General features: G+C 45.2%; 1 protein-coding gene across 1 annotated transcript in view; it reads left to right on the forward strand.

Annotated features, from left to right (window-relative positions):
• The window catches only part of zdhhc5a (zDHHC palmitoyltransferase 5a), a 27,818-nt gene continuing 9,248 nt past the window's right edge, over positions 1–18,570 (forward strand). Inside the window, exons 1-7 of the mRNA XM_084155597.1 lie at positions 1–386; positions 9,650–12,557; positions 13,989–14,110; positions 15,244–15,401; positions 16,365–16,537; positions 16,829–16,931; positions 17,939–18,030. Of these exons, the coding sequence (XP_084011723.1) occupies positions 12,403–12,557; positions 13,989–14,110; positions 15,244–15,401; positions 16,365–16,537; positions 16,829–16,931; positions 17,939–18,030 (803 nt within the window). The 5' untranslated portion in view covers positions 1–386; positions 9,650–12,402. The remainder of the gene's footprint in view (positions 387–9,649; positions 12,558–13,988; positions 14,111–15,243; positions 15,402–16,364; positions 16,538–16,828; positions 16,932–17,938; positions 18,031–18,570) is intronic.

Below are 18,570 nucleotides of genomic sequence, written 5' to 3' on the forward strand. Positions count from 1 at the left end.
TGGACCTCTGTGCTTGGTTGGTGCTGAAAATATGTATAGGCTTGGGGCACCTCCTTACAATCTACCTGCCGATATTTGTGAAGATGTCGTTCGTGTCTTGGATTAAAAAACGTCTAGCCGTTTTCTAAACACATGCACCCAAGGCCTCGACCAGTGATAACGAACAGTTTAGGTACTTGTTATCTTTTAGGCGTATACTGTACCGTAATGGAGAAGAAGGAAAATGTAGCTATCTAGCCAAATTGCTAACACTGTGAGAGGACCCAGCACCAAAGCTTCGTATGGAGATTAAAACGGTTATCATCAATCTAATCTATCAACGGAGGACATTCAGCCGTTTTGGATTTATTCACTCACGGAGCCGGTGTGAATCCATATAGCTACAGGTAAATGGCTAGCCAGGTTTGTCAAAATGCTGTTGTGAAAATGGAACCTAGCAGCTAATGTTACTGTAGTTAGTTAGCTGGCTAGGTAGCTCAAACGCTCAGATGTTGCCACCAAGCTAGCACAGTTTCCTATCTAGCTAGCTAGTAGTTAGTTAGCCACCAGAAATGGCTAACAAAATATCTACTCCATTCCGTACCATCGAAGTTAGCTACTAGTTACATTTTACAGGGGGGCGTTAGCTAGTCATAGACTAGTCAATTCATAGTTAGATAACGTTACCATAACCGACTCTCACCTAGCTAGTATTGGCAGTAACGTTAATGTCTGTATTATTTTCAGTGCAAAGTTATTGAATAGGAGTCAACGTCCATACAGCCAACCATACCTCGATATGAGGCTAACTAATATTTATTACGCTAACCTCGAAAACGGGTTTTGTGGTTTAGTGTGTCATCTCGATTCGAGCAAGGCCGGGCCGTCAGAATACATCGGGCTGTGCCGCTACGTCGACCCCAGGTTTGAAGGTATCCTTTCTCAACCTAGACAGGATAGTGAGTTCGGGGATCCGTTTTGAGGCCTATACAGAAGAGAGAGAGGAACCGCAGCGATACACACCCCAAAATATTACAGGCAGAATGGGCTTGTCAAAGAGAATGAGAATGGGTTCAAATCATATCGCATTTCTTCACTGAACGTGACCACAAACTAACCTTTTCGATCGGTTGACGATGCTTCGGTATCACATATTTAGTATAAACGTATATATAAGTGTATATAGGCAACCTACCCATTTTTGATTATCTAACCATTTGTCAGCCTTTATGGTTTTTCAGACTACATTAATGGAATATTTCGCTATCCCCAGGTGTGCCAATATAATCGTGGGATTACATGAGGCTCAATGACTGTGTCAAACCATACACACAAGTTGGAGGTGTGCCAGCTAGTATTTTTCAAGTCCAAAAGAGGTCAAGTTTGTGATTGAACTCATTTCACTGCTATTGTCCCCCTGGCTACACACACCATATGCAGCATGATGTCCATCCCATAATGTCAAATCAAATCCCATGCTGGCTAAGGCCTATCCCTTAGCAGACCAGATACCAACCTGCAGTTTTGTGTGGGGGTGTTGCTTAGCCCTAGTAGCACATGCCTGCATAGCTTGTGTGGTAACACTTGACAGGGGATCCTGTTGAGGACTGAACACATGATTGTCATCTCAGCTTCAGCTATTTAGAAAGTGTTTGTGCTTTACATTACATGCACAGGGTGTGCACATGTATTTTGGCAGGCAGGGTGTGCATGTGTGTTTCTGCAGGCAGGGCGTGCACGTGTGTTTCTGCAGTCGGGGTCCACCTTGAAACTTGTGAAGTTTGCAGGATAATGAGTGGATGGTGGATAACATGCAAGTGAGCTTTGAGGTCACGGTAAGCTCCTCCCTGTAAGAGAAGCTAAGATAAATCAGAGAGGGAATATAGAAGGTGTATCAAACAAAAGGACATGAGGAGAGGAAGCTGTTCAAGAGTATTGGGTTTCCACTAGCTTCTATAATCACAAAGTCAGATTCCACAGCCACAAAATCAAAATTGGCTTCAAAAATTAGCGTTCTGGTCTTAATTTAAGGTTAGGGTTAGCAGTGGGGTTAGGTTTAAAATACAATTTGGAAGATGATAAATTGTAGAAATGGGCGGGTTTATGACTTTGTGGCTATAGAAGCGAGTGACTACCCTACAGCTCTACTCATCATGTATCAAACAAAAGGAGATGAGGAGCTGAAACTATTCAAGAGTATTGGGACACATCTGATCCTCGTCTCATTTGATGAATGGGGACTGAATGATACACTCTCAGGGAGTGAACAGCTCTACTCATCATGTGTGCTGTTGCCAGCAGATTCCAGGCTCCGGGGCGTTACTCCTCTGGGCTGCAGACCTCTCTGCCACCCCATCGATCTTGATATGCACGCAGAGTCCATACAGATTCCATTTGAATGCAAATTGTATGCAGTCTCCTCAGCTGCCCCCTGGTCCAGGAGAAGTTGTTAGTGGTGGTGATTGTGTTACGGTAACCAGGTTTCCATCCAACCTTGCTATGCGAGTAAAATACATGTTGGATAAAACATGTCACTACAGGCCTGATGGAAACAGAACATTTGTCGGTAAACTTTCCAAATGCAGACAAAACAAAATACGCTAGACGAGGTGGGATCTTTTTGTGTCGGTAAAATTAATTAGGTAAGAAATGGTGGTGGAAATGTCTTAATGCGCAAATATTGATATAATAACCATCATATCGAGTAAACTTGGGAGTCACGTGATGATATTTTGTGTGGTCCTCCCACTAGGACTCGGGGAAGAATGCAGTTTATTAGGCTACAGATGAAATAAGTTATGATGAACTTCCAGGGTGGTGCACGTGATGAGCTTGATGCTCCTTTCCCAAAAAATATTATTTTCTGCTGACTTATTCTGCTGACATGATTGATGCTTGACTGCAGTTTGACAAATATAAATAATCTCACAATGTAGGCTATACCCGCACTGTATCTGTTAGCTATTGGCTAGAGCGCACGTGCCAAGACCAGAGTGGGCACATTGGCTATATAACGCAAAAAAATGTGTGACCAAACAATCAGTAGAGTTGAAAATGTGATGGAACCCATTTAACTTGTACTTTTTATTCGGTACATGGGAATGTATCTGCAAAAGTAATTTTTATTTTCTCTACGTCTGGCGGGAAAATTTGCATATTGTTTTTATGGAGATTTTTGAATATTTACATGGAAATCTGTTGCCGACTGGATGGAAGCCTAGCTAGTGAAGAGAGGAGCCTGTGCCGACAGTCGTGGCCGGCTGTGCGCTACTGCAGGCATTAACGGAAGGCGGTCTATGTGGGATACAATACACATTATTCACTAATTCTTTCAACCTAACTTCAGTGTTTTGTTTCTCATCAGTTCACTTTTGTGCCAAGGCCCCCTTTCTACAGCATACGGGCAGCTGAGGTCAGACATCTCCATGGCAACCAATTGAACTCAAGTTATTTTTAGGCAGGGTGGTGATCTCACTCACACCTAAGAAGTGATAGGGGAAATAATACCTTTTTATTGTATACACTACTGGTCAAAAGTTTTAGAACACCTACTCATTCAAGGGTTTTCCTTTATTTTTTACTATTTTCTACATTGTAGAATAATAGTGAAGACATCAAAACTATGAAATTACATTTTAGTCATTTAGCAGACGCTCTTATCCAGAGTGACTTCCAGTTAGTGAGTGTATACATTTTCGTACTGGCCCCCCATGGAGAACGAACCCACAACCCTGGCGTTGCAAGCACCATGCTCTACCAACTGAGCTACAGGGGACTATAACACATATGGAATCATGTAGTAACCAAAAAAGTGTTAAACAAATCAAAATATATATTTTATATTTGAAATTCTTCAAATAGCCACCCTTTGCCTTGATGACAGATTTGCACACTTTTGGCATTCTATCAACCAGCTTCACCTGGAATGCTTTTCCAACAGTCTTGAAGGAGTTCCCACATATGCTGAGCACTTGTTGGCTGGTTTCCCTTCACTCTGTGGTCCGACTCATCCCAAACCATCTCAATTTGGTTGAGGTCAGGGGATTGTGGAGGCCAGGTCATCTGATGCAGCACTCCATCACTCTCCTTCTTGGTCAAATAGCCCTTACACAGCCTGGAGGTGTGTTGGGTCATTGTCCTGTTGAAAAACAAATAATAGTCCCACTAAGCCCAAACCAGATGGGATGGCGTATCGCTGCAGAATGCTGTGGTAGCCATGCTGGTTAAGTGTGCCTTGAATTCTAAATAAATCAGTGTCACCAGCAAAGCACCATAACACCTTCTCCTCCATGCTTTACGGTGTGAAATACACATGCGGAGATCATCCGCTCACCCACACCGCATCTCACAAAGACACGGCGGTTGGAACCAAAAATCTCCAATTTGGACTCCAGACCCAAGGACAGATTTCCACCGGTCTAATGTCCATTGCTTGTGTTTCTTGGCCCAAGCAATTCTCTTCTTCATATTGGTGTTCTTTAGTAGTGGTTTCTTTGCAGCAATTGGACCGTGAAGGCCTGATTCACACAGTCTCCTCTGAACAGTTGATGTTGAGATGTGTATGTTACTTGAACTCTGTGAAGCATTTATTTGGGCTGCAATTTCTGAGGCTGGTAACTCTAATAAATGTATCCTCTGCAGCAGAGGTAACTCTGGGTCTTCCATTCCTGTGACGGTCCTCATGAGAGCCAGTTTCATCATATGACTTGATGGTTTTTACGACTGCACTTCAAGAAACTTTCAAAGTTCTTGAAATGTTCCGTATTGACTGACCTTCTTGTCTTAAAGTATTGTTGGACTGTCGTTTTTTTTCTTTGCTTATTTGAGCTGTTCTTGCCATAATATGGACTTAGTCCTATTTGGTAAAAGACCATCTTCTGTATACCACCCCTACCTTGTCACAACACAACTGATTGGCTCAAACGCATTAAGAAGGAAAGAAATTCCACAAATTTACTTTTAAGAAGGCACACCTGTTAATTGAAATGCATTCCAGGTGACTACCTCATGAAGCTGGTTGAGAGAATGCCAAGAGTGTGCAAAGCTGTCATCAAGGCAAAGGGTGGCTATTTGAATAATCTCAAATATAAATTATATTTTGATTTGTTTAACACTTTTTTGGTTACTACATGATTCCATATGTGTTATTTCATAGTTTTGATATCTTCACTATTATTCTACAATGTAGAAAAGAGTAAAAAAAAAATTGAATGAGTAGGTTTGACTGGTAGTGTATGCAGGGTGGTCTCACCGTAAAAAATAGTTACATTTTTTTAGCGAACAGCTGACTGGGGACAGCCGGGCATTCATGTGGCTGTCCGTTTCTGCGGTAACATGGACTCTTAACAACGTGATGAAGCTTTGTTGCTCCTTACTGAATCAAGGAAGGTGTTGTAGCAAATGAGCACATGTAGAAAGGCACAGCAGCACACAGAAATATAACCTATGGCAGCACATGCAGTCAGGAGTGGAGGAGAGGGGAAAATGTGTTGAAAAAAATAATATACATTTAAATTGTATTATTATTATAACGGTTATTACAGAGACTGCGGTCATTTGGCTGGCCAATTACCATCATCCAAAATTCCATCACCGTCACAGCCCTACTCAGATCATAAGCATATTATATTGCAGGAAGGAACTGTAAGGACTTTGGTTTGTTAGTTGTGTAGATTGTTTTCAGCACCAGATGTAGTGTGACAGTCCAAGGGTGTTATCTGAATGAATGTACTTCATTGATCCCCATGGGGGGGGGGGGGGAGTGGGTCATGTAAATGGCAAGGAATGATGGCTGAAAATGGAGAGCCAGAGAGATATGTAGTTCAATGCCCCTGAGCAATAAGGGCATGTAGCCTAAAGAGAGAGACACAGCTGTTGTACACATACACATTTCCCCTTACGGGGTGACAACACACACCGTTGCATCCAATTACATTGTTCCCCGCTGAGTGTGATGATGTAGGTGAGCATGCCCTACAAGGAAGGCAAGAGGAAGTGATGATCATTAGCTAATCCTCATGGAATCTGACTGTGTCAGAATAGGCTAGCTCTCTATTTCACACTCTCTATTTCTCTCTCAGCTGTCATCTGTGTCAGTCTTCAAAGCATGGGATAGTCCCTCCCAGGCTCTTTCCCCAATCCGCTCTCCTCGCCTCCTGAAAACGCATTGGTGGAGAAGGCCTGAGGGGAGGTACCTTGGATCTTCTCCCCTCCAATGGGATTTGAGAAAGGAAATACTAATTGAGACAAATTCCCAGATGAAGCAGCTAGTTTGTTTGTTGAGTCAGTGGGAGGTCCTCCACAGCTAGGTCAATGGTCCACAAGTCAATACTTCTCCTGGACAGTGGACACCAAAGAGAGAGACTAGAGACTTGAACACAGGCCGGGTTAGGAAAATACTTGTAAATGCATCCTTCCTTCCTTGAAGTTTGTTGATGACAGGTCTAACACGATTACGGTAGAAAGGCATAAGTGAAGATAGATGGGTTCTATTACATTGCTTTCACCTATCCAGTTTTGTAGTCGCTCCAGACCAGTGATTACTTCCAGGAAGGGAGAATGTTTTTCAAAGAACAGGCAAAATCTCAGTCCCTCTAAACAATATATATATATATACAAAAGAATCTCAGTCCATCTGTGGTCACGTTTGAGTATCTAATCAATACTCAGTACCTCATCAGATGATTACATACCTTTAGACTGTAGAGGGGGAGGGGACCGATACTTATTGTTGGTCATACATGAAAGGTTCTGATTGCATATCTCCCCGACAACCCCAGAAATGAGGTGAACGCAGGCAGGGCGTAGCACAGCAATGAGTCATATTGTGTGTCTGTGCTTCTGTCTCTCCCCACGGCAATAAGACCTACTCCACTGATTAGGAAATTATCCGCACTCATGTTACATTCACTATGTCTCGCTGTGTGTGTGCCCATTTTCCCCAATATATGTGTAATCGCTCTCTAGATCTCAGTATTATGACAGCCTAGGCAGAGATACCCTTTTCCTGGCAACATTCTACTGCTGCAGGCTAACCAGCTATTTTGTGTCCCAAATGGCTCCCTATGTAGTGCACTACTTTTGACCAGGGCCCATAGGGCTCTACTTTGACCAGGGCCCATAGGGCTCTACTTTGACCAGGGCCCATAGGGTAGTGCACTTTCTAGGGAATAGGATGCCATCTGGGACACAGCCTATATCAGTATCATGCCGTGTCCCCAATACTCCTAGATAGCATCCGTCTCACTCAGATAACCATTGGTCTGAGTGATACAAGCCAGTCTTCTCTCTCTTACCAGTAAGGCCAGAGGTGTTCCCGACCATGTGAACTGTCTAGGAAAAACTCTGGGCCTTATTTATATGGCTATAACTAGCAAGCGCCGTGGGTTTTCCTTGGTCTGGTCGAAAACACTCCTGGTCTGCCTACCTACCTCCATTATGATGAAGGAAGGGCGATGACTATACTAGGAGGTTAATGAATACGATTGGGACGTAGCCCAAAGCAGAGCAGATGTCTATATATTTGACACATTCGATTGGAACTTAGCCCAAAGCAGAGGAGAGGGTTCTATGTTACAGACATACCAGCGATTTCTCCATTGTTACTATCCCGTCTGGCCCTCCTCCTTATGTTGGAGATGTAGATTCCAGAAGGAGAGGGAGAGAGGAATCAGTCATAGGTGATAGTCAAAGTCCAAAAATGAACGGTTAGGCTTACTATCCAATGAGATGGATTGGGGGTGTGGCCTTGCGACAGACTAGCGTCCTGTCTAGGGGGTGAACTTATACCTCAAGCTGCCTCACACTACAGAAACAGGAGATGGGCCTAGGCCCTATCGCTGTTCTGGCTCGGAAGAGGCTTGGTCTGTGTCCCAAATTACACTCTAGTTCCATTATAGTACACTACCTTTGACCACGGCCCTATGGTAAAAAGTATGGGCCCTGGTCAACGGTAGTGCTCTATAAAGGAAATGGGGTGCCATTTGGGACGTGGACTTAGAAGGACCTGGGAGGTGATGTTACAGGATGTGTATTAGTGTTTGAATGATTCAGGTCATCAGTCTGACTGTCACCGTCACTTCCTGTCTCTGCGTAGCTGAGCCTGATATCTATAGGCATGTCCCCTATCAGTCAGCCTGCTTAGAACTACATCACCCTAATTACAGACCAGTGTGGGAGGCGGTTTGGAGAATCAAAGGTCATAGATTCATTGGGCACATTGGAGAAAACCTTTTTCAAAACATGGTGCAATGGAAATGTTTTTATTGGACTGGTTCAGTTAGTCCCTCCCTCCCTGTTTGTCTGTTTTCTTCTGTTTGATGCCTAATGAATACGACCCTGGGAAGGATGTCATAAAGTGACCGGTGTTGAGTTGAATACTTCAACTGTCGAAGGGGAGTTAGGGAGCACCTAATTGGTTGAGGAATGGATAATTCAACCAAATACAATTTAAAGTGCTTTGAGATTGAGGAAAACGTACTAAGCCGCTATAAATGCAAATTCTGTTCATGAATCATGATGATAACTTGCTGAGGTTTGCACTCTAATAGGGACTTGGGACTCTGTAGCGGTTCAGTGAAATTAATGTCTTTGAATGGAGCTTAATCACAGGTTGCTGCATCTTCTCCCTGTCTTCTCACCTAATGGCGGCAGGTAGCTTAGTGGTTAAGAGCGTTGTGCCAGTAACCGAAAGGTCGCTGGTTCTAATCCCTGAGCCGACTAGGTGAAAAGTCTGTGCCCTTGAGCAAGGCACTTAACCCTAATTGCTCTTGTAAGTCGCTCTGGATAAGAGTGTCTGCTAAATGACTAAAATGTAAATGAAAAAATGTGGCGTACAATGGGTTGTGTTCTGGAGAAAACCTCTTTCAACAGAGGAGGCAGGCCTTCTACCTTGTGTTGTGTTGGCATGAAAACGAGAAATGTTGGAAAATGGCAAAATGAGCGTTGTTAGTGTTCAACTACAAGTTCAGGTTGTACCCTCTGTCTCAAAGAGCGTTCTCTCATTTCGTGTCAACCGTGGTGTCCTTCGCAGTCCTAGACACACAATCACATTCACTCAAACTCACTCGTACGTTCACGGTTCACACCCTCTCACATTGGTTGTGTCTCAATGGCACATACGGCCCAGGTTATAGGGTTCAACTCTCATTGAGTTGGCTAATTAGGAAAACTGTCATCTCTCAACACCTTGTCATACACTGTTTCGAGACAAGAGACAGGATATTTTTTATTTATTTATCTATTTTTGTTCTCACACTCTTTCAGATGAATCCCTGGAGTGCTAACGGAATATCTGCCAGACCGAATCACACACCTTGTTTTTATGGATTCGTTTTTTAGGAACCAGAATGATTGCTGGCCGAGCTAAAAAATAATATATTGCCCGCAGACACACTCACAGTTGACAGACTCACACACACACACACACAGTGACAACAGCAGATAACTTACACAGCAGAAGCAAGGTGAACAACCGAAGCATTCCTGCTAGACTAGTTGGTGCTCGACATTGAATGCTGTTTGTTTACAATGAAGTCCCATACATAGAATTGTCTTGGGTTCATGATGGAGCTAAGCACGTGTATCTCTCCCACGCTTTTCCTCCCTTTCACCCTTTCCCTCCCCCTTTCCTCTTCTCCCCTCCCTCGTTCTCTCCTCTCCCTCCCTATAGGAGCTGTATCCCACCAGACATCCAGAGGCCCTGCCAGACGTATCTGACTAAAGAGAGGAGAAGAGGATCACCAGTGCCACCACAGCAGGGGTGGAGAGGGAGACCGTGCCTGTTGGAAAACCTGTTGGATTTAAACTCTCTTCATTACAGATGATCACTCTGCTCTCCTAACTGCCACCCTCCCCCTTTACACACAGACACACACACACACACACACACACACACACAGACGAAGAGACCCACACACACACACACACACGTAGAGACAGACACAAACAGAATTCGATGCTGACCCAGACAGTAGAGACAGATAGATAGAGACACTAACACTAACACAGTCAGACACAGAATATCTCACACACACACACACACAATCACACGCACACACACATATTCACACACAGTCCTCTAGAAGTAGCCCTAGTGAGTCACATAAACATTATCTCACAGTCACTCAGACACGCACTCCCAAGACCCAGAGCTGGTTCCCAGGGGTCGTGGTGGGAGGGTGTGCCCCCCCTCTCGGTGCACTACGCTGGGGGACGGAAGGACAGGAATGGCCCTGGAGGAATGGCTGGCTGGCTGCCTCGCTCAGTGAGACGGAGGCTTATGTAACTAACGGTCCTCCTCATCCTCCTCTCCTTGGCTAGCCAACACAGCTGGGCCTTGGGTCTCGACAGACACTGGGGAGGAGCTCCTCATCAACCCCACTAGGGAATACAGATTCCAGCTTCTAATCTTCAGGCTTTCCTCTCTGGGTTCAACTTCACATTGTTTTTTTTGCTTTTTTTACCATATTTCTGGAGGATCTTTAAGGGGTGTTTTTTGTGTGGATTTTACAAGAGGGTGTTTTGGATATGTGCACCCTCACGGACACCTCCAGGTTACAGGCACACACACAATTTGACCTGCGTACATGTCTTCTTCGACACACACCTGTAGCAGGTGGGATCGACGTCTGAGACTTCCTGCTTGTCTCCCATTGGCTCAGGGATGCCCCGACCAGGAAGAACAAAGTCTGAGCGTCCGTCTACGAGCACATTGGCGTTTTTAAGACTCTGTTTGGACTGAAGGGACAGCCATTTATTGAATAAGGAAACTAGCTGACTTTCAGAGCAACTGTAGGACTGCCTGATATCCGTCTCCGCTGATTTTTAGCTCTCGTTTTGACGTTGTTTTGTTTTTCCTGTCTCATCTGACGATTGAGCCAACCAGGAAGCAAAATACACAGACAAGAATCCCACTTGGCCACAATCAAAGACCATTTTTGCTATACCTCTCGCTCTCTCTCCCCCCTCTTTCTCTCTTTGTTTTTCTCTTTCCCTCTTTCTGCATATCAACTACCTGTTTACACACTAGACCAGCTACAGTGATAGCCTACCTTTCTATCGAGGCAGAACATGAACGATTAAGTTGCTATCTTTTTATATCTTTACCTACGACAAATCAAAAACCTTGCAATCCATCTCTACCTCTCAATCGCTCCATACCCTTTTAAAACATCTGTGTCAGAACCAAATCGATACTCAGACGGTCTATATCACAGACAGAATAGTCAACAGACTGAACAGGCTACAGACTGAACAATCGATGGACGGTACAATCTGTCATCTTAGTCTGGAATGGGAGACGGTTATTGGGTCTGAATGTCATTGAACTGAACCAGAGTTATTTTAAATATTAAGTTATTGATACGGGCTGTCATTGAACAGGCTATGTATAGCAGGTCAACCAAAGCGATCCGCCTCATCCTCTGTACCTAACTGACATTTTGACCCCCAGAGTTGAGTGTTTTTTAAAAACCATTTATGAGTCTAGGGACTAGAGGAGAGTAAGATTGTAAGAAATAAAGAAGGAATTTCAGTTAAAACCGCTTCACCAAATCATATACGTTATGCTTTACTAGGACATACCTCTTATTTTCTTTTGAAAAGGGACGGTCCAAGGTTTTTATATACCACACTGAAACAATCAAGCCATATCACAGCTTTTTTATTGCACTATTTTCTTGTTGTATCGTAAAATCACTAAGCCTTCAATTAAGTTATTTACCTCTCGCACGCGCACATTTCTTGCTATTCCTTATATTTACCCAAATCCACTCTAAGGAACCATTTAAAGACTAAAGAAAAACCAAGCAATTTAAAAGTATCAGCCTTGAGATTGACACACAATTGAGCAGAAGTTGTTGTTATTGTCCTCCTATATAAGCCAGTAATTCAAGCATAGAGCAGCATGGGCTTGATTTTATAAGAACACATCTTTAAATAGTGGCTCTGTTGATCTACTTTTACGTTTACAAAGGCATTATAGTGGAGGATCTTTAAGCCTCTTGCAGCTGTCCGAGTCCATCTCAATCAAATACCCCCCTCTATCTCTGTCTTACCCCCTCCTCTCAGACAAGGCCAAAGGTCAAGTTGAATAGACATCCCACTACTTTTAAGCAAAGGGACAGATTTTGTTTTCTGAACACACGGTTTAGGGAGGGCGAATCTACCCTTTCTTTCTTTTTGTCCCCCTCTTTCCGGTGAACATGCAGAGGTCTTCTCTCGTTCTGGTCCGATTGAGAAGGGGACTCCTCTACTTCCCTCTCTAACCCCCTCAATCCCCCTCTCTCTCTACGCCCTTTCTCTTAATCTATAATCCATCCCTCCATCCACACACCCCAAACAAATCCCCCTACCCCCTTATCCCCACCTCCCCCCTGGGTGGGGTAATTCCACCGTCCCCCCCCTCCCCTCTCCCCCTGTGTGATGCCGGGCAGCAGTAAGAGTGGGGGTGTGGGTGGCCTCCCCTCGCCCCCCCACACCGCCTCCCCGTCCCGGCCACTTCGCCCGTCCCGCTACGTGCCCGTGTCGGCAGCGACGGCCTTCCTGGTGGGATCCACCACACTCTTCTTCTGCTTCACGTGAGTACAACCAAACCAACCCCCCCCAGGTCACACACACACACACGTCATACACACACGTCATACACAGATGCTCAAATGCACAGCGTGTACACATCCTACACAAGTCTCACACACACACAAGACCGTCTCCTCAAACACACCCACACCTTTAACATAAACACTGTTATCACCACACACACCCTCACTTGATTAATTCTCTGCCTTCCTAGAAAGACAGACGCGCATAAATTCCGACCCACACACCAGTCCCCTAGGGCCTGCCTGTAGTGTGTGACCGGTAACGTTATTGAGGAATGTAGTCAGTCAACCCCTGGCATTGGGACAGAACAGAGCAACATCAGACGTAAAGACACACACTCATAAACCTAGACACACACACTACTCTCTCTCTCTCACACACACACACACACACACACACACTACTCTCTCTCTCACACACACACACACACACTACTCTCTCTCTCACACACACACACACACACACTACTCTCACACACACACACACACACACACACACACTACTCTCTCTCTCACACACACACACACACTACTCTCACACACACACACACACACACACACACACACACACACACACACACACTACTCTCTCTCACACACACACACACACACACACTACTCTCACACACACACACTACTCTCACACACACACACACACACACTACTCTCTCTCACACACACACACACACACACCGTTGAGTGTGTGACAGTACTAGTAGTGCAGAGTAGGATAGACAGGACAGGTCAGGGTGTGTCTGGAGCGGCCTGTCAGTTCATAGCTCTACTCCATATTACAACAACATAGAGGGAAAATAGGCCAGCATCTGTCACCCTTAATAAAGAGCTGTCTTTTTCTCTCTCTCTCTCTGTCCCTGTCCTTCTATATCCATCTCATCCCCTCTCTCTCTGTTGCGATCCGTCTCCCTCTGAATTTGCTAAACTCGGTTTAATCCGCAAGTGCTTTATTCACTAGACAAATGCGCGGCCTTTGCTAAACCTAGCATGAACTACCTCGCTCGCTCTCTCTCTGGGTCTTGGCCCGTTGTCCATGCAACAGGTGATCTCCATATGTGGGTCACCCCGTTCCCATGGCAATGAGACAAGCTCTTCCTAAACAGATACTGTTGACAATTTTGCGTCTGTACGGCCACTGCCCTCCCTGTCAAACACACTGTTTTAAAGGCCTACTCAAAGAATGTCAGCCCTGCCACTAGGTTTGCTATAAAGCTGAGGGTGGGGCTGGACAAATGTAACCACTCTCAAATTCATAGATGGAGCTTACTGTCACCAATACTGCCGTGATATTCCTTCCTTTATTGAGGTGTTCAAAGAGGCAACGGGGTTTTGCTGTGGTTCTTGTTATGAATAAATACAAAGGATCTAACTTCTTTCTCCTTCCCTCTCTTTCAGGTGTCCATGGCTGACGGAGCAGTTCTCGGTTGCCGTGCCGATCTACAACGGTGTCATCTTCCTGTTCGTCCTGGCCAACTTCTGTATGGCCACATTCATGGACCCGGGCATCTTCCCCAGAGGTGTGTGTGTGTGTTGCACAGATTTATAACAACACCTACCTCCCATCCCATGCTCCCTGCAAACTCTGGATGACTGTCTACTGCCTATGCTATGTAGTATGTATATGTGTGTGTGTGTGTTCATGGTGATCTAGTAAGGGTGTGTGTGTGTGATCTAGTAAGGGTGTGTGTTCATGGTGATCTAGTAAGGGGGGTGTGTGTTCTTGCTAGTGCATTAACAGTGTGTGTGTGTGTGTGTGTGTGTGTGTGTTCATGGTGATCTAGTAATGGTGTGTGTTCATGGTGATCTAGTAAGGGGGTGTGTGTTCTTGCTAGTGCATTAACAGTGTGTGTGTGTGTGTTCATGGTGATCTAGTAAGGGTGTGTGTGTGTTCATGGTGATCTAGTAAGGGTGTGTGTGTTCATGGTGATCTAGTAAGGGTGTTTGTGTGTTCATGGTGATCTAGTAAGGGTGTGTGTGTTCATGGTGATCTAGTAAGGGTGTGTGTGATCTAGTAAGGGTGTGTGTTCATGGTGATCTAGTAAGGGGGTGTGTGTTCTTGCTAGTGCATTAACAGTGTGTGTGTGTGTGTGTGTGTGTGTGTTCATGGTGATCTAGTAAGGGTGTGTGTTCATGGCGATCTAGTAAGGGGGTGTGTGTTCTTGCTAGTGCATTAACAGTGTGTGTGTGTGTTCATGGTGATCTAGTAAGGGTGTGTGTTCATGGTGATCTAGTAAGGGGATGTGTGTTCTTGCTAGTGCATTAACAGTGTGTGTGTGTTCATGGTGATCTAGTAAGGGTGTGTGTTCATGGTGATCTAGTAACGGTGTGTGTGTGTGTTTATGGTGATCTAGTAAGGGGGTGTGTGTTCTTGCTAGTGCATTAACAGTGTGTGTGTGTTCATGGTGATCTAGTAAGGGTGTGTGTTCATGGTGATCTAGTAACGGTGTGTGTGTGTGTGTTCATGGTGATCTAGTAAGGGGTGTGTGTTCTTGCTAGTGCATTAACAGTGTGTGTGTGTTCATGGTGATCTAGTAAGGGTGTGTGTTCATGGTGATCTAGTAACGGTGTGTGTGTGTGTGTTCATGGTGATCTAGTAAGGGGGTGTGTGTTCTTGCTAGTGCATTAACAGTGTGTGTGTGTGTTCCTCCAGCGGATGAGGATGAGGACAAGGAGGATGATTTCCGCGCTCCACTCTATAAGACGGTGGAGATCCGAGGCATCCAGGTCAGGATGAAGTGGTGTTCAACCTGCCGCTTCTACAGACCGCCCCGCTGCTCACACTGCTCCGTGTGTGACAACTGTGTGGAGGTATATACACACACACACTGTCTCACATAAACATACAGCTGGACAGAGTCAAGTCTGTCATCACCTATCAGCTAAAGCAGGGCTCTCCAACCCTGTTCCTGGAGAGCTACCATCCTGTAGGTTTTCCCTCCAACCCTAATCAAGCACACCTGGTTGATAAGCTAAATCAGGTTTGTTACAACTGGGGTTGGATTGAAAACCTACAGGAGGGTAGCTCTCCAGGAACAGGGTTGGAGAGCCCTGCTCTAAAAAGATGCCTTTGAACAAACCTCTGATGGAATGAGCCCTCAACCCCCCCCCAGGGCTTACATTTACATTTACATTTTAGTCATTTAGCAGACGCTCTTATCCAGAGCGACTTACGGTTAGTGAATACATATTTTTTTTATACTGGCCCCCCATGGGAATCGAACCCACAACCCTGGCGTTGCAAACGCCATGCTCTATCAACTGCGCTACATCCCTGCCGGCCATTCCCTCCCCTACCCTGGACGACGCTGGGCCAATTGTGCGCCGCCCATGAGTCTCCCGGTTGCGGCCGGCGGCGACAGAGCCTGGATTCGAACCAGGATCTCTAGTGGCACAGTTAGCACTGCGATGCAGTGCCTTAGACCACTGTGCCACTCAGGAGTACACTTCAACCCTTGCTATTATAGGTCAATATAATATCCTCCACTATCCTATGGGACCAGAGAGGCGAACATCCTTGCTGGGGTGGGGGAGTGGGGCGCCCGAGAAACAAAGAGTTGGACGCTCTTGTGTAAAACTCTCGTCCGATCCAAGTGAAACACGCGTACTGGACACAAACTGTGGAGATGCAATCTACTGTCAGTGTCTCACCTAAACATACACAAACACAAAATCTTGCACTATCCCTTTTAACTTTGCACAAATGGCTCTAACTCGCCCTTTGCTCCTCTCCCACATCTCTCCTGTCCCCATCCCCTCTCTTCCCCCCTCCAGGACTTTGACCACCACTGCCCGTGGGTGAACAACTGTATCGGCCGGAGGAACTACCGTTACTTCTTCCTGTTCCTGCTGTCCTTGTCGGTCCACATCATGGGAGTGTTTGGCTTCGGACTGCTCTACATGCTCTACCACACACAGCAGCTGGACAGGGTCCACTCTGCCGTCACGTATCCTGTACATAGGTGGGATGGGTGGAATGTCCTAAAGGCCAAGGGTGTGGATGTTTTGGTGGGGTTGGGGGTGTGTGTTTTGTTGGTTGGATGTATAGGTTGGTTCATGTGAGTATTTCATTTTCAACGCATTTCGGGAAGTGTTGAAGTCTATGGTAGCATCCCAAATGTGCCCTGGTCAAAAGTAGTGCACTATGGAAAGAATAGGGTGCCATTTGGGATGCACCCTATGAGTGTGTTAGTTGGTGTCTCTGTTCTCTGTTCTCTCCTTAACCCCTGGTCTCTCAGTATGGCAGTGATGTGTGTGGCTGGTCTCTTCTTCATCCCAGTGGCTGGTCTCACTGGCTTCCACATGGTACTGGTGGCCCGGGGGAGAACCACCAACGAACAGGTACAACACACACACACACCAGGGACGAACCACCAACGAACAGGAATAACACACACACACACACACACACACACACACACACCAGGAACGAACCACCAACTAACCGATATAACTGTCCTTTTCAAAGTGCTTTTACCTCTGTCAGAAATGTCCTAATAGCCAAGAGGCTGGAACCAAAGCTGGCAGCTCCCTGGACTAGAATTTGCCCTGCAATTGCAAAGATGAGCTGTCATCACGTACATAGTGAGAGATATGCTTATCACGGAAAAAAATCTGCATACCCCTTGAAAACTGAGATGGAGATAAAAATGTAAATCAAATCAAAGTTTATTTGTCATGTACACAGAATACAACGGGTGTAAACAGTGCAATGAAATGCTTACAGATAAGGCGATGTTAACTTATTCATGTCCATTCTTCTCCTTGAGGAGATATGTAGACCCCTTGTTTGCGTCAGATCCAACACTCCGCCCAACCCATCCTAAACAATCACACCCTCTTATCTGACGGGTTTTTCTGTCACATACCTCTTTTGTTGTTGTCCGAGAACTAAACCGTTGGTGTGCGTTTATGTTGACGTTGTTCTTAAAGGCCCAAAACAGTTCATCTCTACAACGGCCCTATGATAATCCTTGAAAATATGACTCCTCTATCCCTCCCTCCATCCCGGTCTCCCTCCATCCCTCCCCTGAATGAAAATGCACAGGTCATAATCTCATCAAGGAGAGAGGATAATCCTCTGTCCTCCTCTCCCTCATCCCCCCCCATCCCTCCCTCCCCTCTATTTATCCCCCTCTTTTATTTGACGCTCCATGTTTGATGTTTACACTTGAAATATGTTGTATTGATGAATGGATGATACCTTGAGGAAAATTAATTACCTTTTCTTGTTTCTCTCTTTCTATATCTTTATCTTCTCTCTCTTTCTCTCTTTTTCTCTCTCTCCCTCCTCTTTTTCTCTCTCTCCTCTTCCTCCATCTTTCTCTCTCTCTCTCGCTCTCCCACAGGTGACGGGGAAGTTTAGGGGAGGAGTGAACCCTTTCACTAATGGCTGTTGGAAGAACGTTTCTCACGTGCTCTGCAGCTCCCAAGCACCCAGGTCTCTGTCTCATTGTTGTCTATGAATTTATACTAATAGTAATGCAACAAGATGTACACTATCAGTTCAAACAGTGTATTGAGCTGCGGTCATCCCTGCATGCTATTAGGGGTTTGATTGATGACCGAGACTAGGTCCTCTCATAGAGATGGATAGAGGACTCTAGATGGATATAACCCGTTTTAGCCTGGACATTTCCATTGAGGGCTTCCACCTTTTTAAAGTAGTCAACTGGGTGAGATTTCCTATGGGTTGGGAGCCATCAGTCAATGATCAGAGCATTGTCTTCTTCAAATTGGGTTGCCTTTAGTTAAAGGGATTTAAGCTAGAACACTGCCATCTAGTGGCCACAATAACTGAATGACATGCGTTGGTTCAGGAAACCAATTGTATCTTTTTTTCAAACACAAAATATGAAAATGGACTACTTTTAAATGGAGATAGCCTCAGTGGCGCTGCCTGTGCTGTTACAGGCACCATAATGGCACAGATACAAAGATGAGTCCTCTATCTATCTCTATGGGTCCTCTTCATCCTCCT

This window comes from Coregonus lavaretus (genome assembly GCF_964263955.1).
Source record: "Coregonus lavaretus genome assembly, chromosome: 38".
Lineage (NCBI taxonomy): Eukaryota > Metazoa > Chordata > Actinopteri > Salmoniformes > Salmonidae > Coregonus > Coregonus lavaretus.